This window comes from Plectropomus leopardus, chromosome 10 (genome assembly GCF_026936395.1).
Source record: "Plectropomus leopardus strain MGB_pleo_1.0 chromosome 10, ASM2693639v1, whole genome shotgun sequence".
Lineage (NCBI taxonomy): Eukaryota > Metazoa > Chordata > Actinopteri > Perciformes > Serranidae > Plectropomus > Plectropomus leopardus.
In genome coordinates, this window is record NC_142185.1 from 35456395 (window position 1) to 35484020 (window position 27626).

The 27626-nt window shown below is 36.9% G+C and overlaps 1 protein-coding gene across 1 annotated transcript in view; it reads right to left on the reverse strand.

The window, feature by feature from the left end:
- Positions 1–601: 601 nt before the first annotated feature.
- ccdc80 (coiled-coil domain containing 80) overlaps positions 602–27626 on the reverse strand; it is a 51472-nt gene continuing 24447 nt past the window's right edge. The window contains exons 9-10 of the mRNA XM_088083743.1: positions 2265–2348; positions 602–1486 (exon numbers count right to left, since the gene is read on the reverse strand). Coding sequence (XP_087939869.1) covers positions 1164–1486; positions 2265–2348 — 407 coding nt within the window. The 3' untranslated portion in view covers positions 602–1163. The remainder of the gene's footprint in view (positions 1487–2264; positions 2349–27626) is intronic.

Consider the following 27626-nt stretch of genomic DNA (forward strand, 5'->3'; position numbering starts at 1 on the left):
TCATAGTATATTAAATGATGATAAATATAGTATGATAAATAGTATTGTATGTTATTAAAATGTCATAGTAAAGTAGGTATTGAAAATATTACGAATGTTATTTCATGGCTACTGAAAAGAAATAATAAAAGATTATATCATAGTATTCCATAAAATGAAAACACTTCATGGTAGAGTATGCCATAAAATATATAAAAATACTGTTTATCAATAAATAATCAATAAATAAAATATTTCAATCGTAATATAGTGGGTATTAAATATAAAAAACGTTATTGTATTGTACTTAAAAGAAAAAAAAATCATATAATAGTGTGTGATGAAAAATATCTTTAAAAAGTCATACTTTACAAAAGGTAAAGTAATAGAAGAGTACAGGGACTCTGACAAAGAGAAGAATGGCTTTATTATTTTTCAGTCTAACTTTAGTGCAGCACACGTTATTCTTAATTTACAATAGTTTTCTTCATTATTAATATCCGATAAAATATTTCCCGTCATCATCTCCTCAGGCCACTAGGAGGAGACGTAGCTCAAAAGATTCCTCTGATGCAGAAGTTGAGACAGAAATGTGCAGATGAGTATTGATGTGCTGAGACCGTTGTGGTAGTAAACAAACGTTTATTTGTCATATAGCACAATAGAGTATAAATAAGAACACTGTATAGCAACAGAAACTTTACAAAAGATGAAAAACGTGACAGCTTCTCCCCACAAAATCATCGATAACTGCAATGCGACAGATGTCCAATAAATACATATAAGTCTTATTTTAGCCCATTATCTACAAAATAAAGGTCTGTGCTGATAACATGTAAATTTGACCTGGAAGGCGAGTGAAGGAGAGCGATATTATAATAACGTGCAAAACAAAAAACAAAAAAAAACTAAGTCCACAAACAGATCCCTGAACCTCCAGGCTCACCTACACATTTACTGACTAACCAGCTCTGATTAAAGCGCCTTTGCAAGCGACCGTTTCTGCAGCCGTTTGTATCTGAAAGGTGACAGCAGCCGTTTTCAGGCTTCCACTAAGTGCTACAAAACATTCAAGGACCTCGCTCCGATCTGAGCCGGCCGCCTGGCGGAGGATGGGGAGGACAGGTTACAAAAGGGAAGAGGGCCGACAGAGCCGAGCACCAGCTGCCAGGCGGAGGGAGGAGTTAGTAACCGTAGCCCTGGTGATACCCGTCCTGGTAGCCGTGTTCGTACCCGTGCTGATGGTAGCCGTAGCCGCCGTACTCGTCCTCGGGGCAGCGCATACCCAGTGACTGCTGGATGGCCATTTCCTGTCTGCGCAGCTGCATAGAGTCCACCAGGTCGTAGATGATCGCCATGGACCACATGGGCGAAGGGTACCAGGACTTGACGTTCCCGTCCTTCCCGACCAGCAGCATGGAGAAGTATTCTGGGCTGATCTGGAAGTAGTTCCTCATGTCCTTCACCAGCGTGCCCGTGAGTCCTTCTCGGTCCACAGTAGCGCTCCCTGCGAGGAGCAAAGATTCAGCTTAAGAATCGGTGAAAGAAATCACTTACATTTTGATTCGCCCGCCACAGGAAGGCAGCAGGTTACGCAGCCGCGAGGTTACGTGACGAGCGTCCTCTGAAACGTCAGACCGCTGAGGCTCCCCGGGGAACGTGGTGGAGCGGTGAGTAAACCGTTTCTACCATGTTGTTGTTGAGATGTGGGATGCTGAATGACATTTTCGACACACGATACTATGACTTTTTATCATATTTTTTTAACATACTTTGACTTTTTAATATTTTTTAGACTATTTTTTAGATTAGTCTACTGTTGTTATTTAAAATGACTTTTTGGCACATTATACTGTGACTTTTTCATATTTTTGACATACCTTACTTTTATATACTTTTTTCATTACATTTTTTATTAATTATTTTCTCAAAATTACTACACTTCAATTTTTTTTAAATATACAGACATTCTGTAATATGACTTTTTAAGTTTATGTTAGACGTGCTATAATATGACTTCTTTGAGATTTTTCAGCATATTATACTATGACATTCTATGCAATTTTTCGACATACAATACTCTGTTTTCAAATTAGATTTTTTGACATACTATTTTTTTTTTTTTTACGACATACTGTACTATGACATTTTTTGAAATATTTTTTCCAACATGCTTTACTAGATCTGAGGCAATATTTTTATTATTTTGGTTTCAGGTGAAACAAGTGAACAGTGACAGAAGGTACTTTGTGTACTCTGTGTGTGTTGCTGTGTACTTTTCTTACCGTTGATAGGATACAGCTCCAAGACTCCGCCCATGTCCGGCGGCTCCGTGCCGACCAACTTCAGAATGGCGATGTGCCTCAGACCTGTTGCCGTGGTAACCGCATGACATCACACATGAGAAAGAGACAGAGAGAAACTTACGTTACACCAAAATTTCAAACAAGAAAGCCTCATTCACGAACTATTTTTAAGAAGTAATCTCTTTGAATCCGACGGCTCGTTTGGCGTTCATCACTTCAGATTTTGTTTTGGCATTCATGCCCTTTTATGGAGATTGGCGATGTTTACCTTTGCTATTGAGGATTAACTGGTCTATTTTTATTTTTTTAAATTTTAATTATGGTTATTTTCTTTTTTGGGAGGGTAACAAGTTTTTCAGGTACTTTTTTGATTGTCTTTTTATTTTATTCGAATTTTATTATATTCTAATAAGATTTTTTTTTGTTTTTTTGGCGGGGTCACTATTTTTATAATTTTTGATTGTCTTTATATTTTATTCTAGTTTCATTCTATTTTAATCATGTTTATTTTATTTTTTTTATACGGGGGTCACTATTTTTCAGGTACTTTTTTGATTGACTTTTTATTTTATTCTAGTTTCATTATATTTTAATTATATTTAATTTTTTTTAATTAATTTTTTTTAGGGAGGGGGGTCACTAGTTTTTCATGTAATTTGGCTCCTTTTTTTAACACAAATTTTCTTGCTAATTTTGGGGTAAATCCTTTTTTTATTGCTCACTGCCTTCTTCCCATGTTTTTGAAAGAAATCAAGACAATTTTCTCAGGTTTCAAAGAGTTAAAAACACGTCATGAATCTTTAGACTTTTCTTGGGGCTTTTCTTTCCTAGAGGACACATTTAGGAAAAAACTTGGGAAAGTTGAATGAGGCCCACTGTGTCTGTAATGTGCTAACCAACTGTTTTGTATCCAGCAGTCCTGCTTATACAAGCTGACTTCGCTGTGGCTGCTCATTATTGGAACCAGTCGAGGCACTGGTTTCTAGGTAAAGGGAGGAGAACGTGGTGGTCCGGACCGTGCTGCCAAAAAGCTGTTTCCTCTGAAGCGAGAAGCCCACATTAAACACAGGAGAACGCAGGCTTTACTTGGTGGGAGCCAAGTGCTGAATACCAGGATCAAACCTCTCAGGCCTTCAGCCCAGTCAGCAGGACCGGCCTTTGTCTGGAGCAGGGAGGGAGGGAGCAGCCCTGAGCGCCGACCCGGCCAAGAGCAACACATGAGGGGAAAAGTCTCCACAGACTCGGTCTGGAACCGCTGATAAGACAGGCAAGCGTTTTTTCTTCAGTCATCTGGTTTACTCATGAAAAAAAACGTGTATGAACATACAAACTGCTCTCGAACCACACAGATGTAACAGGTTATAGTAGTATGTGTATATCGAAAACTGTGATATTTTAAGGATATTTTCTCTGAATGACTTTTTTATGCTGCTTTGACTGACGTCTTTTACTGTGACCTTTTTTGCGACGGCATGCTCTGTGATTTTGGATGACTTAGCTGTTCTAAGACTTTTTAAAACATATTAGGGATACATGCTATAGTGTAAATTTTTTGTAAATTTTGGACAACATGCAATACAATGACCACTTAACCCTTTGAAACCGGAGAAAATTTGGAAACATGGGGAAAAGGCTTAAAAATTAGCAAGAAATTATTTAAAGATTATAATAAAATTACCAAAAAACAAACAAACAGGAAAGTAAAACCAAAGCCATAAATAATAAGGAAAATGGCTGGTAAAAAGTAATGAAAAATTTAAAATGTTCTAAGTATTCATTTTTGTTCGGTAGCATATAAGATTTTAGTTATTCTAAATATTGTTTACTTTTCCTTTATTTTATTTATTTTTTTCTTTGTTATTTTATTTTCTAAAAATTCTACTCCCTTTGTAGAAACACATTTTTAGGGTTTTTTCTGTCAGCTTTGACTCATTTCTTACAATTTGTGGGACGTATCTTGTCCGGTCGGTCATTTAGATGATATGCTATACTATGACTTTTTGGTGTGATTTTGAACCACATGCTATAGTATGACTTTTTTGACATTTGGAACTGTGTTTTTCGACAATTTTTTTTGACATGCTATAGTGTGGCTGTTTTTTGTTGACATTTTACATGTTGAATTTTTGGATGTGTTTTTTCATGTCCTTTTCAGCCATTTTTTTGACATGCTATGTAATGACGTTTTTGGCGTTTTCTTCGACATTGTATGCTATGACATGTCTCTGCAATCTATAAAAATGTCATTTGCAGCCATTTTTTAAACAAATCTCTACAACCTATAATATGTTGTTTTCATCCATTTTTTTGACGTGTCAAAATTTCATGTTTTTCAACAAGGCAAAAAGTCTAAAAAAATGATGTCCCAAAAACAGCTGAAAACCACATAAAATAGCATGCCAAGAGACGTCATAGCATACAATTTTGCAAAAATACGTTTTCTGAACACTCAACCGAAAATGCCAGGCGAAAAATGTCGTAATTTCACAAGTCCAAAACACAGCTGAAAACCACATGAAATAGCATGCCTACATATCATAGGCATAGCAAGTTGCAAAAACAGTTAAAAACACCATATTATGGCATGTTATAAAAATTAAAAACTGTCTTAATAATACCTCAAAACAGCATGAAATACCGTGCAAAGTCACGCAATAGCATAACATTTTGCTTAAACTGCGTAAATCACCCTAACTGTGGCTGTCAAAGAAATGACCGAAAAAGCAAGGCTATAGTAATTTGCAAAAATGCGCAAAAACGCCGCAGTTTTGAATGTCAGAAAAATGACAGAAAAAGCAAGGCTATAGTATGGCAAAAACGTCAAAATATGACATGTCCCAAAAACTGTTGGAATCGCCCCAAAACAGCATTAAATAGCGTGCCAAGAGACACCATAGCATAGAATTGTGCAAAAATGCGCAAAAACGCCACAATTTTGAACGTCAGAAAAATGACAGAAAAAGCAAGGCTGTAGTATTGAAAAAATGTCAAAATATGACATGTCCCAAAAACTGCTGGAAATGCCTGAAAACAGCATGAAATAGCATGCAAAGAGAGGCCATAGCATAGAATTTTGCAAAAACGCGCAAAAACACCACAATTTTGAATGTAAGAAAAATCACCGAAAAAGCAAGGCTATAGTATGGAAAAACGTCAAAATATGACATGTCCCAAAAACTGCTGGAAACGCCTGAAAACAGCATGAAATAGCATGCAAAGAGAGGCCATAGCATAGAATTTTGCAAAAAGGCGCAAAAACACCACAATTTTGAATGTCAGAAAAATGACCAATAAAGCAAGGCTATAGTATGGCAAAATGTCAAAATATGACATGTCCCAAAAACTGCTGGAAACACCTCAAAACAGCATGAAATAGCATGCCAAGAGACGCCATAGCATAGAATTTTGCAAAAACATCAAAAAACAACATGATATTGAATGTCTGAAAAATGACCAATGAAGCAAGGCTATAGTATGGCAAAATGTCAAAATATGACATGTCCCAAAAACTGCTGGAAACACCTCAAAACAGCATAAAATAGCGTGCAAAGAGACGCCATAGCATAGACTTTTGCAAAAACGTTAAAAAACAACAAAATTTTGAATGTCAGAAAAATGACCGAAAAAGCAAGGCTATAGTATGGCAAAAACATCAAAATATGACATGTCCCAAAAACTGCTGTTAACACCTCAAAACAGCATGAAGTAGCGTGCCAAGAGACGCCATAGCATAGACTTTTGCAAAAACGTCAAAAATCAACATGATATTGAATGTCAGAAAAATGACCGAAAAAGCAAGGCTATAGTGTGGCAAAAACATCAAAATATGACATGTCCCAAAAACTGCTGGAAACGCCTCAAAACAGAATAAAATAGCGTGCCAAGAGACACCATAGCATAGAATTTTGCAAAAACGCGCAAAAACACCACAATTTTGAATGTCAGAAAAATGACTGAAAAAGCAAGGCTATAGTATGGCAAAAACGTCAAAATATGGCATGTCCCAAATATACCTGGAAACACCTCAAAACAGAATAAAATAGCGTGCCAAGAGACACCAAAGCACAGAATTTTGCAAAAACGCGCAAAAACACCACAATTTTGGATGTCAGATAAATGACCGAAGAAGCAAGGCTATAGTATGGCAAAATGTCAAAATATGACATGTCCCAAAAACTGCTGGAAACACCTCAAAACAGCATAAAATAGCGTGCCAAGAGACACCATAGCATAGAATTTTGCAAAAACGTGCAAAAACACCACAATTTTGGATGTCAGATAAATGACCGAAGAAGCAAGGCTATAGTATGGCAAAATGTCAAAATATGACATGTCCCAAAAACTGCTGGAAACACCTCAAAACAGCATAAAATAGCTTGCCAAGAGACGCCATAGCACAGAATTTTGCAAAAACGCGCAAAAACACCACAATTTTGAATGTCAGAAAAATGACAGAAAAAGCAAGGCTATAGTATGGCAAAAACATCAAAATATGGCATGTCTCAAAAACTGTGGGAAACGCCTCAAAACAGCATGAAATAGCGTGCCAAGAGACACCATAGCATAGAATTTTGCAAAAACGTCAAAAAACAACATGATATTGAATGTCAGAAAAATCAAGCAAGGCTATAGTATGGCAAAATTTCAAAATATGACATGTCCCAAAAACTGCAGGAAACGCCTCAAAACAGAATAAAATAGCGTGCCAAGAGACGCCATAGCATAGAATTTTGCTAAAACGCGCAAAAACACCACAATTTTGACTGTCAGAAAAATGACCGAAAAAGCAAGGCTATAGTATGGCAAAAATGTCGAAATATGATATGTCCCAAAAACTGCTGGAAACACCTCAAAACAGCATAAAATAGCGTGCAAAGAGACGCCATAGCATAGACTTTTGCAAAAACGTTAAAAAACAACAAAATTTTGAATGTCAGAAAAATGACCGAAAAAGCAAGGCTATAGTATGGCAAAAACATCAAAATATGACATGTCCCAAAAACTGCTGTTAACACCTCAAAACAGCATGAAATAGCGTGCCAAGAGACGCCATAGCATAGACTTTTGCAAAAACGTCAAAAATCAACATGATATTGAATGTCAGAAAAATGACAGAAAAAGCAAGGCTATAGTATGGCAAAAACATCAAAATATGACATGTCCCAAAAACTGCTGGAAACGCCTCAAAACAGAATAAAATAGCGTGCCAAGAGACACCATAGCATAGAATTTTGCAAAAACGTGCAAAAACACCACAATTTTGGATGTCAGATAAATGACCGAAGAAGCAAGGCTATAGTATGGCAAAATGTCAAAATATGACATGTCCCAAAAACTGCTGGAAACACCTCAAAACAGCATAAAATAGCTTGCCAAGAGACGCCATAGCACAGAATTTTGCAAAAACGCGCAAAAACACCACAATTTTGAATGTCAGAAAAATGACAGAAAAAGCAAGGCTATAGTATGGCAAAATGTCAAAATATGACATGTCCCAAAAACTGCTGGAGACGCCTCAAAACAGCATAAAATAGAGTGCAAAGAGACGCCATAGCATAGACTTTTGCAAAAACGTCAAAAAACAGCACAATTTTCAATGTCAGAAAAATGACCGAAAAAGCAAGGCTATAGTATGGCAAAAACGTCAAAATATGACATGTCTCAAAAACTGCAGGAAACGCCTCAAAACAGCATGAAATAGCGTGCCAAGAGACGCCATAGCATAGAATTTTGCAAAACGATCAAAAACAACATGATATCGAATGTCAGAAAAATGACCGAAGAAGCAAGTATGGCAAAATTTCAAAATATGACATGTCCCAAAAACTGCAGGAAACGCCTCAAAACAGAATAAAATAGCGTGCCAAGAGACGCCATAGCATAGAATTTTGCTAAAACGCGCAAAAACACCACAATTTTGACTGTCAGAAAAATGACCGAAAAAGCAAGGCTATAGTATGGCAAAAATGTCGAAATATGATATGTCCCAAAAACTGCTGGAAACACCTCAAAACAGCATAAAATAGAGTGCAAAGACACGCCATAGCATAGACTTTTGCAAAAACGTCAAAAAACAGCAGAATTTTGAATGTCAGAAAAATGACCGAAAAAGCAAGGCTATAGTATGGCAAAAACATCAAAATATGACATGTCCCAAAAACTGCTGTTAACACCTCAAAACAGCATGAAATAGCGTGCCAAGAGACGCCATAGCATAGAATTTTGCAAAAACGTCAAAAATCAACATGATATTGAATGTCAGAAAAATGACCGAAAAAGCAAGGCTATAGTATGGCAAAAACATCAAAATATGACATGTCCCAAAAACTGCTGGAAACGCCTCAAAACAGAATAAAATAGCGTGCCAAGAGACACCATAGCATAGAATTTTGCAAAAACGCGCAAAAACACCACAATTTTGGATGTCAGATAAATGACCGAAGAAGCAAGGCTATAGTATGGCAAAATGTCAAAATATGACATGTCCCAAAAACTGCTGGAGACGCCTCAAAACAGAATAAAATAGCGTGCCAAGAGACGCCATAGCATAGACTTTTGCAAAAACGTCAAAAAACAGCACAGTTTTGAATGTCAGAAAAATGACCGAAAAAGCAAGGCTATAGTATGGCAAAAACATCAAAATATGACATGTCTCAAAAACTGCGGGAAACGCCTCAAAACAGCATAAAATAGCGTGCCAAGAGACGCCATAGCATAGAATTTTGCAAAAACGCGCAAAAACACCACAATTTTGAATGTCAGAAAAATGACCGAAGAAGCAAGGCTATAGTATGGCAAAATGTCAAAATATGACATGTCCCAAAAACTGCTGGAGACGCCTCAAAACAGCATAAAATAGTGTGCAAAGACATGCCATAGCATACACTTTTGCAAAAACGTCAAAAAACAGCAGAATTTTGAATGTCAGAAAAATGACCGAAGAAGCAAGGCTATAGTATGGCAAAATGTCAAAATATGACATGTCCCAAAAACTGCTGGAAACACCTCAAAACAGCATGAAATAGCGTGCCAAGAGACGCCATAGCATAGACTTTTGCAAAAACGTCAAAAATCAACATGATATTGAATGTCAGAAAAATGACCGAAGAAGCAAGGCTATAGTATGGCAAAATGTCAAAATATGACATGTCCCAAAAACTGCTGGAAACGCTCAAAACAGAATAAAATAGCGTGCCAAGAGACGCCATAGCATAGAATTTTGCAAAAACGCGCAAAAACACCACAATTTTGAATGTCAGAAAAATGACCGAAAAAGCAAGGCTATAGTATGGCAAAATGTCAAAATATGACATGTCCCAAAAACTGCTGGAGACGCCTCAAAACAGCATAAAATAGAGTGCAAAGACATGCCATAGCATAGACTTTAGCAAAAACGTCAAAAAACAGCAGAATTTTGAATGTCAGAAAAATGACCGAAAAAGCAAGGCTATAGTATGGCAAAATGTCAAAATATGACATGTCCCAAAAACTGCTGGAAACACCTCAAAACAGCATGAAATAGCGTGCCAAGGGACGCCATAGCATAGACTTTTGCAAAAACGTCAAAAATCAACATGATATTGAATGTCAGAAAAATGACCGAAGAAGCAAGGCTATAGTATGGCAAAATGTCAAAATATGACATGTCCCAAAAACTGCTGGAAACGCCTCAAAACAGAATAAAATAGCGTGCCAAGAGACGCCATAGCATAGAATTTTGCAAAAACGCGCAAAAACACCACAATTTTGAATGTCAGAAAAATGACCGAAAAAGCAAGGCTATAGTATGGCAAAATGTCAAAATATGACATGTCCCAAAAACTGCTGGAGACGCCTCAAAACAGCATAAAATAGAGTGCAAAGAGACGCCATAGTATAGACTTTTGCAAAAACGTCAAAAAACAGCAGAATTTTGAATGTCAGAAAAATGACCGAAAAAGCAAGGCTATAGTATGGCAAAAACATCAAAATATGACATGTCCCAAAAACTGCGGGAAACGCCTCAAAACAGCATGAAATAGCGTGCCAAGAGACACCATAGCATAGAATTTTGCAAAAACGTCAAAAAACAACATGATATTGAATGTCAGAAAAATGACCGAAGAAGCAAGGCTATAGTATGGCAAAATGTCAAAATATGACATGTCCCAAAAACTGCTGGAAACGCCTCAAAACAGCATGAAATAGCGTGCCAAGAGACGCCATAGCATAGAATTTTGCAAAAACGTGCAAAAACACCACAATTTTGAATGTCAGAAAAATGACCGAAAAGCAAGGCTATAGTATGGCAAAAACGTCAAAATATGATATGTCCCAAAAACTGCTGGAAACACCTCAAAACAGCATAAAATAGCTTGCCAAGAGACACCATAGCATAGAATTTTGCAAAAACGCGCAAAAACACCACAATTTTGAATGTCAGAAAAATGACCGAAAAAGCAAGGCTATAGTATGGCAAAATGTCAAAATATGACATGTCCCAAAAACTGCTGGAAACGCCTCAAAACAGCATAAAATAGAGTGCAAAGAGACGCCATAGCATAGACTTTTGCAAAAACGTCAAAAAACAGCAGAATTTTGAATGTCAGAAAAATGACCGAAAAAGCAAGGCTATAGTATGGCAAAAACATCAAAATATGACATGTCTCAAAAACTGCGGGAAACGCCTCAAAACAGCATGAAATAGCGTGCCAAGAGACACCATAGCATAGAATTTTGCAAAAACGTCAAAAAACAACATGATATTGAATGTCAGAAAAATGACCGAAGAAGCAAGGCTATAGTATGGCAAAATTTCAAAATATGACATGTCCCAAAAACTGCAGGAAACGCCTCAAAACAGAATAAAATAGCGTGCCAAGAGACGCCATAGCATAGAATTTTGCTAAAACGCGCAAAAACACCACAATTTTGACTGTCAGAAAAATGACCGAAAAAGCAAGGCTATAGTATGGCAAAAATGTCGAAATATGATATGTCCCAAAAACTGCTGGAAACACCTCAAAACAGCATAAAATAGAGTGCAAAGACATGCCATAGCATAGACTTTTGCAAAAACGTCAAAAAACAGCAGAATTTTGAATGTCAGAAAAATGACCGAAAAAGCAAGGCTATAGTATGGCAAAAACATCAAAATATGACATGTCCCAAAAACTGCTGTTAACACCTCAAAACAGCATGAAATAGCGTGCCAAGAGACGCCATAGCATAGACTTTTGCAAAAACGTCAAAAATCAACATGATATTGAATGTCAGAAAAATGACCGAAAAAGCAAGGCTATAGTATGGCAAAAACATCAAAATATGACATGTCCCAAAAACTGCTGGAAACGCCTCAAAACAGAATAAAATAGCGTGCCAAGAGACACCATAGCATAGAATTTTGCAAAAACGCGCAAAAACACCACAATTTTGGATGTCAGATAAATGACCGAAGAAGCAAGGCTATAGTATGGCAAAATGTCAAAATATGACATGTCCCAAAAACTGCTGGAAACACCTCAAAACAGCATAAAATAGCTTGCCAAGAGACGCCACAGCATAGAATTTTGCAAAAACGCGCAAAAACACCACAATTTTGAATGTCAGAAAAATGACAGAAAAAGCAAGGCTATAGTATGGCAAAATGTCAAAATATGACATGTCCCAAAAACTGCTGGAAACGCCTCAAAACAGAATAAAATAGCGTGCCAAGAGACGCCATAACATAGACTTTTGCAAAAATGTCAAAAAACAGCACAGTTTTGAATGTCAGAAAAATGACCGAAAAAGCAAGGCTATAGTATGGCAAAAACATCAAAATATGACATGTCTCAAAAACTGCGGGAAACGCCTCAAAACAGCATGAAATAGCGTGCCAAGAGACACCATAGCATAGAATTTTCCAAAAACGTCAAAAAACAACATGATATTGAATGTCAGAAAAATGACCGAAGAAGCAAGGCTATAGTATGGCAAAATGTCAAAATATGACATGTCCCAAAAACTGCTGGAAACGCCTCAAAACAGAATAAAATAGCGTGCCAAGAGACGCCATAGCATAGAATTTTGCAAAAACGCGCAAAAACACCACAATTTTGACTGTCAGAAAAATGACCGAAAAAGCAAGGCTATAGTATGGCAAAAATGTCGAAATATGATATGTCCCAAAAACTGCTGGAAACACCTCAAAACAGCATAAAATAGAGTGCAAAGACATGCCATAGCATAGACTTTTGCAAAAACGTCAAAAAACAGCAGAATTTTGAATGTCAGAAAAATGACCGAAAAAGCAAGGCTATAGTATGGCAAAAACATCAAAATATGACATGTCCCAAAAACTGCTGTTAACACCTCAAAACAGCATGAAATAGCGTGCCAAGAGACGCCATAGCATAGACTTTTGCAAAAACGTCAAAAATCAACATGATATTGAATGTCAGAAAAATGACCGAAAAAGCAAGGCTATAGTATGGCAAAAACATCAAAATATGACATGTCCCAAAAACTGCTGGAAACGCCTCAAAACAGAATAAAATAGCGTGCCAAGAGACACCATAGCATAGAATTTTGCAAAAACGCGCAAAAACACCACAATTTTGGATGTCAGATAAATGACCGAAAAAGCAAGGCTATAGTATGGCAAAATGTCAAAATATGACATGTCCCAAAAACTGCTGGAAACACCTCAAAACAGCATAAAATAGCGTGCCAAGAGAAGCCATAGCATAGAATTTTGCAAAAACGCGCAAAAACACCACAATTTTGAATGTCAGAAAAATGACAGAAAAAGCAAGGCTATAGTATGGCAAAATGTCAAAATATGACATGTCCCAAAAACTGCTGGAAACGCCTCAAAACAGAATAAAATAGCGTGCCAAGAGACGCCATAGCATAGACTTTTGCAAAAATGTCAAAAAACAGCACAGTTTTGAATGTCAGAAAAATGACCGAAAAAGCAAGGCTATAGTATGGCAAAAACATCAAAATATGACATGTCTCAAAAACTGCGGGAAACGCCTCAAAACAGCATAAAATAGCGTGCCAAGAGACGCCATAGCATAGAATTTTGCAAAAACGCGCAAAAACACCACAATTTTGAATGTCAGAAAAATGACCGAAGAAGCAAGGCTATAGTATGGCAAAAACGTCAAAATATGATATGTCCCAAAAACTGCTGGAAACACCTCAAAACAGCATGAAATAGCGTGCCAAGAGACGCCATAGCATAGACGTTTGCAAAAACGTCAAAAATCAACATGATATTGAATGTCAGAAAAATGACCGAAGAAGCAAGGCTATAGTATGGCAAAATGTCAAAATATGACATGTCCCAAAAACTGCTGGAAACGCTCAAAACAGAATAAAATAGCGTGCCAAGAGACGCCATAGCATAGAATTTTGCAAAAACCTGAAAAAACAACATGATATTGAATGTCGGAAAAATGACCAAAGAAGCAAGGCTATAGTATGGCAAAATGTCAAAATATGACATGTCCCAAAAACTGCTGGAGACGCCTCAAAACAGCATAAAATAGAGTGCAAAGAGACGCCATAGCATAGACTTTTACAAAAACGTCAAAAAACAGCACAATTTTGAATGTCAGGAAAATGACCGAAAAAGCAAGGCTATAGTATGGCAAAAACATCAAAATATGACATGTCTCAAAAACTGCGGGAAACGCCTCAAAACAGAATAAAATAGCGTGCCAAGAGACGCCATAGCATAGAATTTTGCAAAAACGCGCAAAAACACCACAATTTTGGATGTCAGATGAATGACCGAAGAAGCAAGGCTATAGTATGGCAAAATGTCAAAATATGACATGTCTCAAAAACTGCTGGAAACGCCTCAAAACAGCATGAAATAGTGTGCCAAGAGACACCATAGCATAGAATTTTGCAAAAACGTGAAAAAACAACATGATATTGAATGTCGGAAAAATGACCGAAGAAGCAAGGCTATAGTATGGCAAAATGTCAAAATATGACATGTCCCAAAAACTGCTGGAAACGCCTCAAAACAGAATAAAATAGCGTGCCAAGAGACGCCATAGCATAGAATTTTGCAAAAACGCGCAAAAACACCACAATTTTGAATGTCAGAAAAATGACCGAAAAAGCAAGGCTATAGTATGGCAAAATGTCAAAATATGACATGTCCCAAAAACTGCTGGAGACGCCTCAAAACAGCATAAAATAGAGTGCAAAGAGACGCCATAGTATAGACTTTTGCAAAAACGTCAAAAAACAGCAGAATTTTGAATGTCAGAAAAATGACCGAAAAAGCAAGGCTATAGTATGGCAAAAACATCAAAATATGACATGTCCCAAAAACTGCGGGAAACGCCTCAAAACAGCATGAAATAGCGTGCCAAGAGACACCATAGCATAGAATTTTGCAAAAACGTCAAAAAACAACATGATATTGAATGTCAGAAAAATGACCGAAGAAGCAAGGCTATAGTATGGCAAAATGTCAAAATATGACATGTCCCAAAAACTGCTGGAAACGCCTCAAAACAGAATAAAATAGCGTGCCAAGAGACGCCATAGCATAGAATTTTGCAAAAACGTCAAAAAACAGCAGAATTTTGAATGTCAGAAAAATGACCGAAAAAGCAAGGCTATAGTATGGCAAAATGTCAAAATATGACATGTCCCAAAAACTGCTGGAAACGCCTCAAAACAGCATAAAATAGAGTGCAAAGAGACGCCATAGCATAGACTTTTGCAAAAACGTCAAAAAACAGCAGAATTTTGAATGTCAGAAAAATGACCGAAAAAGCAAGGCTATAGTATGGCAAAAACATCAAAATATGACATGTCTCAAAAACTGCGGGAAACGCCTCAAAACAGCATGAAATAGCGTGCCAAGAGACACCATAGCATAGACTTTTGCAAAAACGTCAAAAAACAACATGATATTGAATGTCAGAAAAATGACCGAAGAAGCAAGGCTATAGTATGGCAAAATGTCAAAATATGACATGTCCCAAAAACTGCAGGAAACGCCTCAAAACAGCATGAAATAGCGTGCCAAGAGACGCCATAGCATAGAATTTTGCAAAAACGCGCAAAAACACCACAATTTTGAATGTCAGAAAAATGACCGAAAAAGCAAGGCTATAGTATGGCAAAAACGTCAAAATATGATATGTCCCAAAAACTGCTGGAAACACCTCAAAACAGCATAAAATAGCTTGCCAAGAGACGCCATAGCATAGAATTTTGCAAAAACGCGCAAAAACACCACAATTTTGAATGTCAGAAAAATGACCGAAAAAGCAAGGCTATAGTATGGCAAAATGTCAAAATATGACATGTCCCAAAAACTGCTGGAAACACCTCAAAACAGCATAAAATAGCGTGCAAAGAGACGCCATAGCATAGACTTTTGCAAAAACGTTAAAAAACAACAAAATTTTGAATGTCAGAAAAATGACCAAAAAAGCAAGGCTATAGTATGGCAAAATGTCAAAATATGATATGTCCCAAAAACTGCTGGAAACGCCTCAAAACAGCATTAAATAGCGTGCCAAGAGACGCCATAGCATAGAATTTTGCAAAAACATCAAAAAACAACATGATATTGAATGTCAGAAAAATGACCGAAGAAGCAAGGCTATAGTATGGCAAAATGTCAAAATATGACATGTCTCAAAAACTGCTGGAAACGCCTCAAAACAGCATGAAATAGCGTGCCAAGAGACACCATAGCATAGAATTTTGCAAAAACGTCAAAAAACAACATGATATTGAATGTCAGAAAAATGACCGAAGAAGCAAGGCTATAGTATGGCAAAATGTCAAAATATGACATGTCCCAAAAACTGCTGGAAACGCCTCAAAACAGAATAAAATAGCGTGCCAAGAGACGCCATAGCACAGAATTTTGCAAAAACGCGCAAAAACACCACAATTTTGGATGTCAGAAAAATGACCGAAGAAGCAAGGCTATAGTATGGCAAAATGTCAAAATATGACATGTCCCAAAAACTGCAGGAAACGCCTCAAAACAGCATGAAATAGCGTGCCAAGAGACGCCATAGCATAGAATTTTGCAAAAACGTGCAAAAACACCACAATTTTGAATGTCAGAAAAATGACCGAAAAAGCAAGGCTATAGTATGGCAAAAACGTCAAAATATGATATGTCCCAAAAACTGCTGGAAACACCTCAAAACAGCATAAAATAGCTTGCCAAGAGACGCCATAGCATAGAATTTTGCAAAAACGCGCAAAAACACCACAATTTTGAATGTCAGAAAAATGACAGAAAAGCAAGGCTATAGTATGGCAAAATGTCAAAATATGACATGTCCCAAAAACTGCTGGAAACACCTCAAAACAGCATAAAATAGCGTGCAAAGAGACGCCATAGCATAGACTTTTGCAAAAACGTTAAAAAACAACAAAATTTTGAATGTCAGAAAAATGACCAAAAAAGCAAGGCTATAGTATGGCAAAATGTCAAAATATGATATGTCCCAAAAACTGCTGGAAACGCCTCAAAACAGCATTAAATAGCGTGCCAAGAGACGCCATAGCATAGAATTTTGCAAAAACGTCAAAAAACAACATGATATTGAATGTCAGAAAAATGACCGAAGAAGCAAGGCTATAGTATGGCAAAATGTCAAAATATGACATGTCCCAAAAACTGCTGGAAACGCCTCAAAACAGCATAAAATAGAGTGCAAAGAGACGCCATAGCATAGACTTTTGCAAAAACGTCAAAAAACAGCAGAATTTTGAATGTCAGAAAAATGACCGAAAAAGCAAGGCTATAGTATGGCAAAAACATCAAAATATGACATGTCTCAAAAACTGCGGGAAACGCCTCAAAACAGCATGAAATAGTGTGCCAAGAGACACCATAGCATAGAATTTTGCAAAAACGTCAAAAAACAACATGATATTGAATGTCAGAAAAATGACCGAAGAAGCAAGGCTATAGTATGGCAAAATGTCAAAATATGACATGTCCCAAAAACTGCTGGAAACACCTCAAAACAGCATAAAATAGCGTGCAAAGAGACACCATAGCATAGACTTTTGCAAAAACGTTAAAAAACAACAAAATTTTGAATGTCAGAAAAATGACCAAAAAAGCAAGGCTATAGTATGGCAAAATGTCAAAATATGATATGTCCCAAAAACTGCTGGAAACGCCTCAAAACAGCATTAAATAGCGTGCCAAGAGACGCCATAGCATAGAATTTTGCAAAAACGTCAAAAAACAACATGATATTGAATGTCAGAAAAATGACAGAAAAGCAAGGCTATAGTATGGCAAAAACGTCAAAATATGACATGTCTCAAAAACTGCTGGAAACACCTCAAAACAGCATAAAATAGCGTGCCAAGAGACACCATAGCATAGAATTTTGCAAAAACATGCAAAAACACCACAATTTTGAATGTCAGAAAAATGACCAAACAAGCAAGGCTATAGTATGGCAAAATGTCAAAATATGACATGTCCCAAAAACTGCTGGAAACAAAACAGAATAAGAGACAATAGCATAGAATTTGCAACCAAAAACAACATGATATTGAATGCATAATAGCAAATGTCAAAATATGACATGCAAAAGAGACAATAGCATAGAATTTGCAAAACGCCAAAAACAACATGATATTGAATGTCAGAAAAATGACCGAAGAAGCAAGGCTATAGTATGGCAAAATGTCAAAATATGACATGTCCCAAAAACTGCTGGAAACGCCTCAAAACAGAATAAAATAGTGCCAAGAGACACCATAGCATAGAATTTTGCAAAACGCAAAAACAAACACAATTTTGGATGTCAGAAAATGACCGAAGAAGCAAGGCTATCGTATGGCAAAATGTCAAAATATGACATGTCCCAAAAACTGCTGGAAATGCCTCAAAACAGAATAAAATAGCGTGCCAAGAGACGCCATAGCATAGAATTTTGCAAAAACGCGCAAAAACACCACAATTTTGGATGTCAGAAAAATGACTGAAGAAGCAAGGCTATAGTATGGCAAACACGTCAAAATATGACATGTCTCAAAAACTGCGGGAAACGCCTCAAAACAGCATGAAATAGCGTGCCAAGAGACGCCATAGCATAGAATTTTGCAAAAATGCGCAAAAACACCACAATTTTGAATGTCAGAAAAATGACCGAGAAAGCAAGGCTATAGTATGGCAAAATGTCAAAATATGACATGTCCCAAAAACTGCTGGAAACACCTCAAAACAGCATAAAATAGCGTGCCAAGAGATGCCATAGCATAGAATATTGCAAAACGCCAAAAAAACAGCACAATTTTGAATGTCAGAAAAATGACCAAAAAAGAAAGGCTATAGTATGGCAAAATGTCAAAATATGACATGTCCCAAAAACTGCTGGAAACACCTCAAAACAGCATAAAATAGCGTGCCAAGAGACACCATAGCATAGAATTTTGCAAAAACATCAAAAAACAACATGATATTGAATGTCAGAAAAATGACCGAAAAAGCAAGGCTATAGTATGGCAAAATGTCAAAATATGACATGTCCCAAAAACTGCTGGAAACGCCTCAAAACAGAATAAAATAGCGTGCCAAGAGACGTCATAGCATAGAATATTGCTAAAACGTGCAAAAACACCACAATTTTGAATGTCAGAAAAATGACCGAAAAGCAAGGCTATAGTATGGCAAAAACGTCAAAATATGACATGTCTCAAAAACTGCGGGAAACGCCTCAAAACAGCATGAAATAGCGTGCCAAGAGACGCCATAGCATAGAATTTTGTAAAAATGTCAAAAAACAGCAGAATTTTGAATGTCAGAAAAATGACAGAAAAGCAAGGCTATAGTATGGCAAAATGTCAAAATATGACATGTCCCAAAAACTGCTGGAGACGCCTCAAAACAGCATGAAATAGACTGCAAAGACATGCCATAGCATAGACTTTTGCAAAAACGTCAAAAAACAGCAGAATTTTGAATGTCAGAAAAATGACCGAAAAAGCAAGGCTATAGTATGGCAAAATGTCAAAATATGACATGTCCCAAAAACTGCTGGAAACGCCTCAAAACAGAATAAAATAGCGTGCCAAGAGACGCAATAGCATAGAATTTTGCAAAAACGTCAAAAAACAGCAGAATTTTGAATGTCAGAAAAATTACCGAAGAAGCAAGGCTATAGCATGGCAAAATGTCAAAATATGACATGTCCCAAAAACTGCTGGAAACGCCTCAAAACAGAATAAAATAGCGTGCCAAGAGACGCCATAGCATAGAATTTTGCAAAAACGTCAAAAAACAACATGATATTGAATGTCAGAAAAATGACCGAAGAAGCAAGGCTATAGTATGGCAAAATGTCAAAATATGACATGTCCCAAAAACTGCTGGAAACGCCTCAAAACAGCATAAAATAGCGTGCCAAGAGACGTCATAGCATAGAATTTTGCTAAAACGTGCAAAAACACCACAATTTTGAATGTCAGAAAAATGACCGAAAAGCAAGGCTATAGTATGGCAAAAACGTCAAAATATGACATGTCCCAAAAACTGCTGGAAACGCCTCAAAACAGAATAAAATAGCGTGCCAAGAGACACCATAGCATAGAATTTTGCAAAAACGTGCAAAAACAACATCATATTGAATGTCAGAAAAATCACCGAAAAAGCAAGGCTATAGTATGACAAAAACATCAAAATATGACATGTCTCAAAAACTGCGGGAAACGCCTCAAAACAGCATGAAAAAGCGCGCCAAGAGACGCCATAGCATAGAATTTTGCAAAACGATCAAAAACAGCAGAATGTTGAATGTCAGAAAAATGACAGAAAAGCAAGGCTATAGTATGGCAAAATGTCAAAATATGACATGTCCCAAAAACTGCTGGAAACACCTCAAAACAGCATGAAATAGCGTGCCAAGAGACGCCATAGCATAGACTTTTGCAAAAACGCGCAAAAACACCACAATTTTGGATGTCAGAAAAATGACCGAAGAAGCAAGGCAAAATGTCAAAATATGACATGTCCCAAAAACTGCTGGAAACGCCTCAAAACAGAATAAAATAGCGTGCCAAGAGACGCCATAGCATAGAATTTTGCAAAAACGTGCAAAAACACCACAATTTTGAATGTCAGAAAAATGACCGAAAAGCAAGGCTATAGTATGGCAAAAACGTCAAAATATGACATGTCCCAAAAACTGCTGGAAACACCTCAAAACAGAATAAAATAGCGTGCCAAGAGACACCAAAGCACAGAATTTTGCAAAAACGCGCAAAAACACCACAATTTTGAATGTCAGAAAAATGACCAATAAAGCAAGGCTATAGTATGGCAAAATGTCAAAATATGACATGTCCCAAAAACTGCTGGAAACGCCTCAAAACAGCATGAAATAGCGTGCCAAGAGACGCCATAGCATAGAATTTTGCAATAACGTCAAAAAACAACATGATATTGAATGTCAGAAAAATGACCGAAAAAGCAAGGCTATAGTATGGCAAAAACGTCAAACTATGACATGTCTCAAAAACTGCGGGAAACGCCTCAAAACAGCATGAAAAAGCGTGCCAAGAGACGCCATAGCATAGAATTTTGCAAAAACGTCAAAAAACAGCAGAATTTTGAATGTCAGAAAAATGATTGAAAAAGCAAGGCTATAGTATGGCAAAATGTCAAAATATGACATGTCCCAAAAACTGCTGGAAACGCCTCAAAACAGAATAAAATAGCGTGCCAAGAGACGCCATAGCATAGAATTTTGCAAAAACATCAAAAAACAGAAGAATTTTGAATGTCAGAAAAATGATTGAAAAAGCAAGGCTATAGTATGGCAAAATGTCAAAATATGACATGTCCCAAAAACTGCTGGAAACGCCTCAAAACAGAATAAAATAGCGTGCCAAGAGACGCCATAGCATAGAATTTTGCAAAAACGACAAAAAACAACACGATTTTGGATGTCAGAAAATGACCGAAGAAGCAAGGCTATAGTATGGCAAAATGTCAAAATATGACATGTCCCAAAAACTGCTGGAAACGCCTCAAAACAGCATGAAATAGCGTGCCAAGAGACACCATAGCATAGAATTTTGCAAAAACGTCAAAAAACAACATGATATTGAATGTCAGAAAAATGACCGAAAAAGCAAGGCTATAGTATGGCAAAAACGTCAAACTATGACATGTCTCAAAAACTGCGGGAAACGCCTCAAAACAGCATGAAAAAGCGCGCCAAGAGACGCCATAGCATAGAATTTTGCAAAAACGTCAAAAAACAGCAGAATTTTGGATGTCAGAAAAATGACCGAAGAAGCAAGGCTATAGTATGGCAAAACGTCAAAATATGACATGTCCCAAAAACTGCTGTTAACACCTCAAAACAGCATGAAATAGCGTGCCAAGAGACGCCATAGCATAGAATTTTGCAAAAACGTCAAAAAACAACATGATATTGAATGTCAGAAAAATGACCGAAGAAGCAAGGCTATAGTATGGCAAAATGTCAAAATATGACATGTCCCAAAAACTGCTGGAAACGCCTCAAAACAGCATGAAATAGTGTGCCAAGAGACGCAATAGCATAGAATTTTGCAAAAACGCAAAAACAGCACAATTTTGAATGTCAGAAAAATGACAGAAAAAAGCAAGGCTATAGTATGGCAAAAACGTCAAAATATGACATGTCTCAAAAACTGCGGGAAACGCCTCAAAACAGCATGAAATAGCGTGCCAAGAGACGCCATAGCATAGAATTTTGCAAAAACGTCAAAAAACAACATGATATTGAATGTCAGAAAAATGACCGAAGAAGCAAGGCTATAGTATGGCAAAATGTCAAAATATGACATGTCCCAAAAACTGCTGGAAACGCCTCAAAACAGAATAAAATAGCGTGCCAAGAGACACCATAGCATAGAATTTTGCAAAAACGCGCAAAAACACCACAATTTTGGATGTCAGAAAAATGACCGAAGAAGCAAGGCTATAGTATGGCAAAATGTCAAAATATGACATGTCCCAAAAACTGCTGGAAACGCCTCAAAACAGCATGAAATAGCGTGCAAAGAGACGCCATAGCATAGAATTTTGCAATAACGTCAAAAAACAACATGATATTGAATGTCAGAAAAATGACCGAAAAAGCAAGGCTATAGTATGGCAAAATGTCAAAATATGACATGTCCCAAAAACTGCTGGAGACGCCTCAAAACAGCATGAAATAGACTGCAAAGACATGCCATAGCATAGACTTTTGCAAAACGATCAAAAAACAGCAGAATTTTGGATGTCAGAAAAATGACCGAAGAAGCAAGGCTATAGTATGGCAAAACGTCAAAATATGACATGTCCCAAAAACTGCTGTTAACACCTCAAAACAGCATGAAATAGCGTGCCAAGAGACGCCATAGCATAGAATTTTGCAAAAACGTCAAAAAACAACATGATATTGAATGTCAGAAAAATGACCGAAGAAGCAAGGCTATAGTATGGCAAAATGTCAAAATATGACATGTCCCAAAAACTGCTGGAAACGCCTCAAAACAGCATAAAATAGCGTGCCAAGAGACGCCATAGCATAGAATTTTGCAAAAACGCGCAAAAACACCACAATTTTGAATGTCAGAAAAATGACCGAAAAAAGCAAGGCTATAGTATGGCAAAAACGTCAAAATATGACATGTCTCAAAAACTGCGGGAAACGCCTCAAAACAGCATGAAATAGCGTGCCAAGAGACGCCATAGCATAGAATTTTGCAAAAACGTCAAAAAACAACATGATATTGAATGTCAGAAAAATGACCGAAGAAGCAAGGCTATAGTATGGCAAAATGTCAAAATATGACATGTCCCAAAAACTGCTGGAAACGCCTCAAAACAGCATAAAATAGCGTGCCAAGAGACACCATAGCATAGAATTTTGCAAAAACATCAAAAAACACCACAATTTTGGATGTCAGAAAAATGACCGAAGAAGCAAGGCTATAGTATGGCAAAATGTCAAAATATGACATGTCCCAAAAACTGCTGGAAACGCCTCAAAACAGAATAAAATAGCGTGCCAAGAGACGCCATAGCATAGAATTTTGCTAAAACGTGCAAAAACACCACAATTTTGAATGTCAGAAAAATGACTGAAAAGCAAGGCTATAGTATGGCAAAATGTCAAAATATGACATGTCCCAAAAACTGCTGGAAACACCTCAAAACAGCATGAAATAGCTTGCAAAGACATGCCATAGCATAGACTTTTGCAAAAACGCGCAAAAACACCACAATTTTGAATGTCAGAAAAATGACAGAAAAGCAAGGCTATAGTATGGCAAAATGTCAAAATATGACATGTCCCAAAAACTGCTGGAAACGCCTCAAAACAGAATAAAATCGCGTGCCAAGAGACGCCATAGCATAGAATTTTGCAATAACGTCAAAAAACAACATGATATTGAATGTCAGAAAAATGACCGAAAAAAGCAAGGCTATAGTATGGCAAAATGTCAAAATATGACATGTCTCAAAAACTGCTGGAAATGCCTCAAAACAGCATAAAATAGCGTGCCAAGAGACGCCATAGCATAGAATTTTGCAAAAACGTCAAAAAACAGCAGAATTTTGAATGTCAGAAAAATGACAGAAAAGCAAGGCTATAGTATGGCAAAATGTCAAAATATGACATGTCCCAAAAACTGCTGGAAACGCCTCAAAACAGAATAAAATAGCGTGCCAAAAGACGCCATAGCATAGAATTTTGCAAAAACGTCAAAAAACAGCAGAATTTTGAATGTCAGAAAAATGATTGAAAAAGCAAGGCTATAGTATGGCAAAATGTCAAAATATGACATGTCCCAAAAACTGCTGGAAACGCCTCAAAACAGAATAAAATAGCGTGCCAAGAGACACCATAGCATAAAATTTTGCAAAACGTCAAAAAACAACATGATATTGAATGTCAGAAAAATGACCGAAAAAGCAAGGCTATAGTATGGCAAAATGTCAAAATATGACATGTCCCAAAAACTGCTGGAAACACCTCAAAACAGCATAAAATAGCGTGCCAAGAGACGCCATAGCATAGAATTTTGCAAAAACGCGCAAAAACACCACAATTTTGAATGTCAGAAAAATGACTGAAAAAGCAAGGCTATAGTATGGCAAAAACGTCAAAATATGACATGTCCCAAAAACTGCTGGAAACGCCTCAAAACAGAATAAAATAGCGTGCCAAGAGACACCATAGCATAGAATTTTGCTAAAACGTCAAAAAACACCACAATTTTGAATGTCAGAAAAATGACCGAAAAAGCAAGGCTATAGTATGGCAAAATGTCAAAATATGACATGTCCCAAAAACTGCTGGAAACTCCTCAAAACAGCATAAAATAGCGTGCCAAGAGACGCCATAGCATAGAATTTTGCAAAAACATCAAAAAACAACATGATATTGAATGTCGGAAAAATGACCAATAAAGCAAGGCTATAGTATGGCAAAATGTCAAAATATGACATGTCTCAAAAACTGCTGGAAATGCCTCAAAACAGCATGAAAAAGCGCGCCAAGAGACGCCATAGCATAGAATTTTGCAAAAACGTCAAAAAACAGCAGAATTTTGAATGTCAGAAAAATGATTGAAAAAGCAAGGCTATAGTATGGCAAAATGTCAAAATATGACATGTCCCAAAAACTGCTGGAAACGCCTCAAAACAGAATAAAATAGCGTACCTAGAGACGCCATAGCATAGAATTTTGCAAAAACGTCAAAAAACAACATGATATTGAATGTCAGAAAAATGACCGAAGAAGCAAGGCTATAGTATGGCAAAATGTCAAAATATGACATGTCCCAAAAACTGCTGGAAACGCCTCAAAACAGCATAAAATAGCGTGCCAAGAGACGTCATAGCATAGAATTTTGCAAAAACGTTAAAAAACAACAAAATTTTGAATGTCAGAAAAATGACCGAAAAAGCAAGGCTATAGTATGGCAAAAACGTCAAAATATGACATGTCTCAAAAACTGCGGGAAACGCCTCAAAACAGCATGAAATAGCGTGCCAAGAGATGCCATAGCATAGAATTTTGCAAAAACGTCAAAAAACAACATGATATTGAATGTCAGAAAAATGACCGAAGAAGCAAGGCTATAGTATGGCAAAATGTCAAAATATGACATGTCCCAAAAACTGCTGGAAACGCCTCAAAACAGAATAAAAGAGCGTACAAGAGACGCCATAGCATAGAATTTTGCTAAAACGTGCAAAAACACCACAATTTTGAATGTCAGAAAAATGACCGAAAAGCAAGGCTATAATATGGCAAAAACGTCAAAATATGACATGTCCCAAAAACTGCTGGAAACGCCTCAAAACAGAATAAAATAGCGTGCCAAGAGACACCATAGCATAGAATTTTGCAAAAACGCGCAAAAACACCACAATTTTGGATGTCAGAAAAATGACCGAAGAAGCAAGGCTATAGTATGGCAAAATGTCAAAATATGACATGTCCCAAAAACTGCTGGAAACGCCTCAAAACAGAATAAAATAGCGTGCCAAGAGACACCATAGCATAGAATTTTGCAAAAACGTCAAAAAACAACATGATATTGAATGTCAGAAAAATGACCGAAGAAGCAAGGCTATAGTATGGCAAAATGTCAAAATATGACATGTCCCAAAAACTGCTGGAAACGCCTCAAAACAGAATAAAATAGCGTGCCAAGAGACACCATAGCATAGAATTTTGCAAAAACGCGCAAAAACACCACAATTTTGGATGTCAGAAAAATGACCGAAGAAGCAAGGCTATAGTATGGCAAAATGTCAAAATATGACATGTCCCAAAAACTGCTGGAAACGCCTCAAAACAGAATAAAATAGCGTGCCAAGAGACGCCATAGCATAGAATTTTGTAAAAATGTCAAAAAACAGCAGAATTTTGAATGTCAGAAAAATGACTGAAAAAGCAAGGCTATAGTATGGCAAAATGTCAAAATATGACATGTCCCAAAAACTGCTGGAAACGCCTCAAAACAGAATAAAATAAGCGTGCCAAGAGACGCCATAGCATAGAATTTTGCAAAACGCCAAAAAACAACATGATATTGAAAGTCAGAAAAATGACCGAAAAAGCAAGGCTATAGTATGGCAAAATGTCAAAATATGACATGTCCCAAAAACTGCTGGAAACGCCTCAAAACAGAATAAAATAGCGTGCCAAGAGACGCCATAGCATAGAATTTTGCAAAAACATCAAAAAACAACATGATATTGAATGTCTGAAAAATGACCAATAAAGCAAGGCTATAGTATGGCAAAATGTCAAAATATGACATGTCCCAAAAACTGCTGGAAACGCCTCAAAACAGAATAAAATAGCGTGCCAAGAGACACCATAGCATAGAATTTTGCAAAAACGCGCAAAAACACCACAATTTTGGATGTCAGAAAAATGACCGAAGAAGCAAGGCTATAGTATGGCAAAATGTCAAAATATGACATGTCCCAAAAACTGCTGGAAACGCCTCAAAACAGAATAAAATAGCGTGCCAAGAGACGCCATAGCATAGAATTTTGCAAAAACGCGCAAAAACACCACAATTTTGAATGTCAGAAAAATGACCAAAAAAGCAAGGCTATAGTATGGCAAAATGTCAAAATATGACATGTCCCAAAAACTGCTGGAAACGCCTCAAAACAGAATAAAATAGCGTGCCAAGAGACACCATAGCATAGAATTTTGCAAAAACGCGCAAAAACACCACAATTTTGGATGTCAGAAAAATGACCGAAGAAGCAAGGCTAGAGTATGGCAAAATGTCAAAATATGACATGTCCCAAAAACTGCTGGAAACGCCTCAAAACAGAATAAAATAGCGTGCCAAGAGACGCCATAGCATAGAATTTTGCAATAACGTCAAAAAACAACATGATATTGAATGTCAGAAAAATGACCGAAAAAAGCAAGGCTATAGTATGGCAAAAACGTCAAACTATGACATGTCTCAAAAACTGCGGGAAACGCCTCAAAACAGCATGAAAAAGCGCGCCAAGAGACGCCATAGCATAGAATTTTGCAAAAACGTCAAAAAACAGCAGAATTTTGAATGTCAGAAAAATGACAGAAAAGCAAGGCTATAGTATGGCAAAATGTCAAAATATGACATGTCCCAAAAACTGCTGGAAACACCTCAAAACAGCATAAAATAGCGTGCCAAGAGACGCCATAGCATAGACTTTTGCAAAAACGTTAAAAACAGCAGAATTTTGAATGTCAGAAAAATGATTGAAAAAGCAAGGCTATAGTATGGCAAAATGTCAAAATATGACATGTCCCAAAAACTGCTGGAAACGCCTCAAAACAGAATAAAATA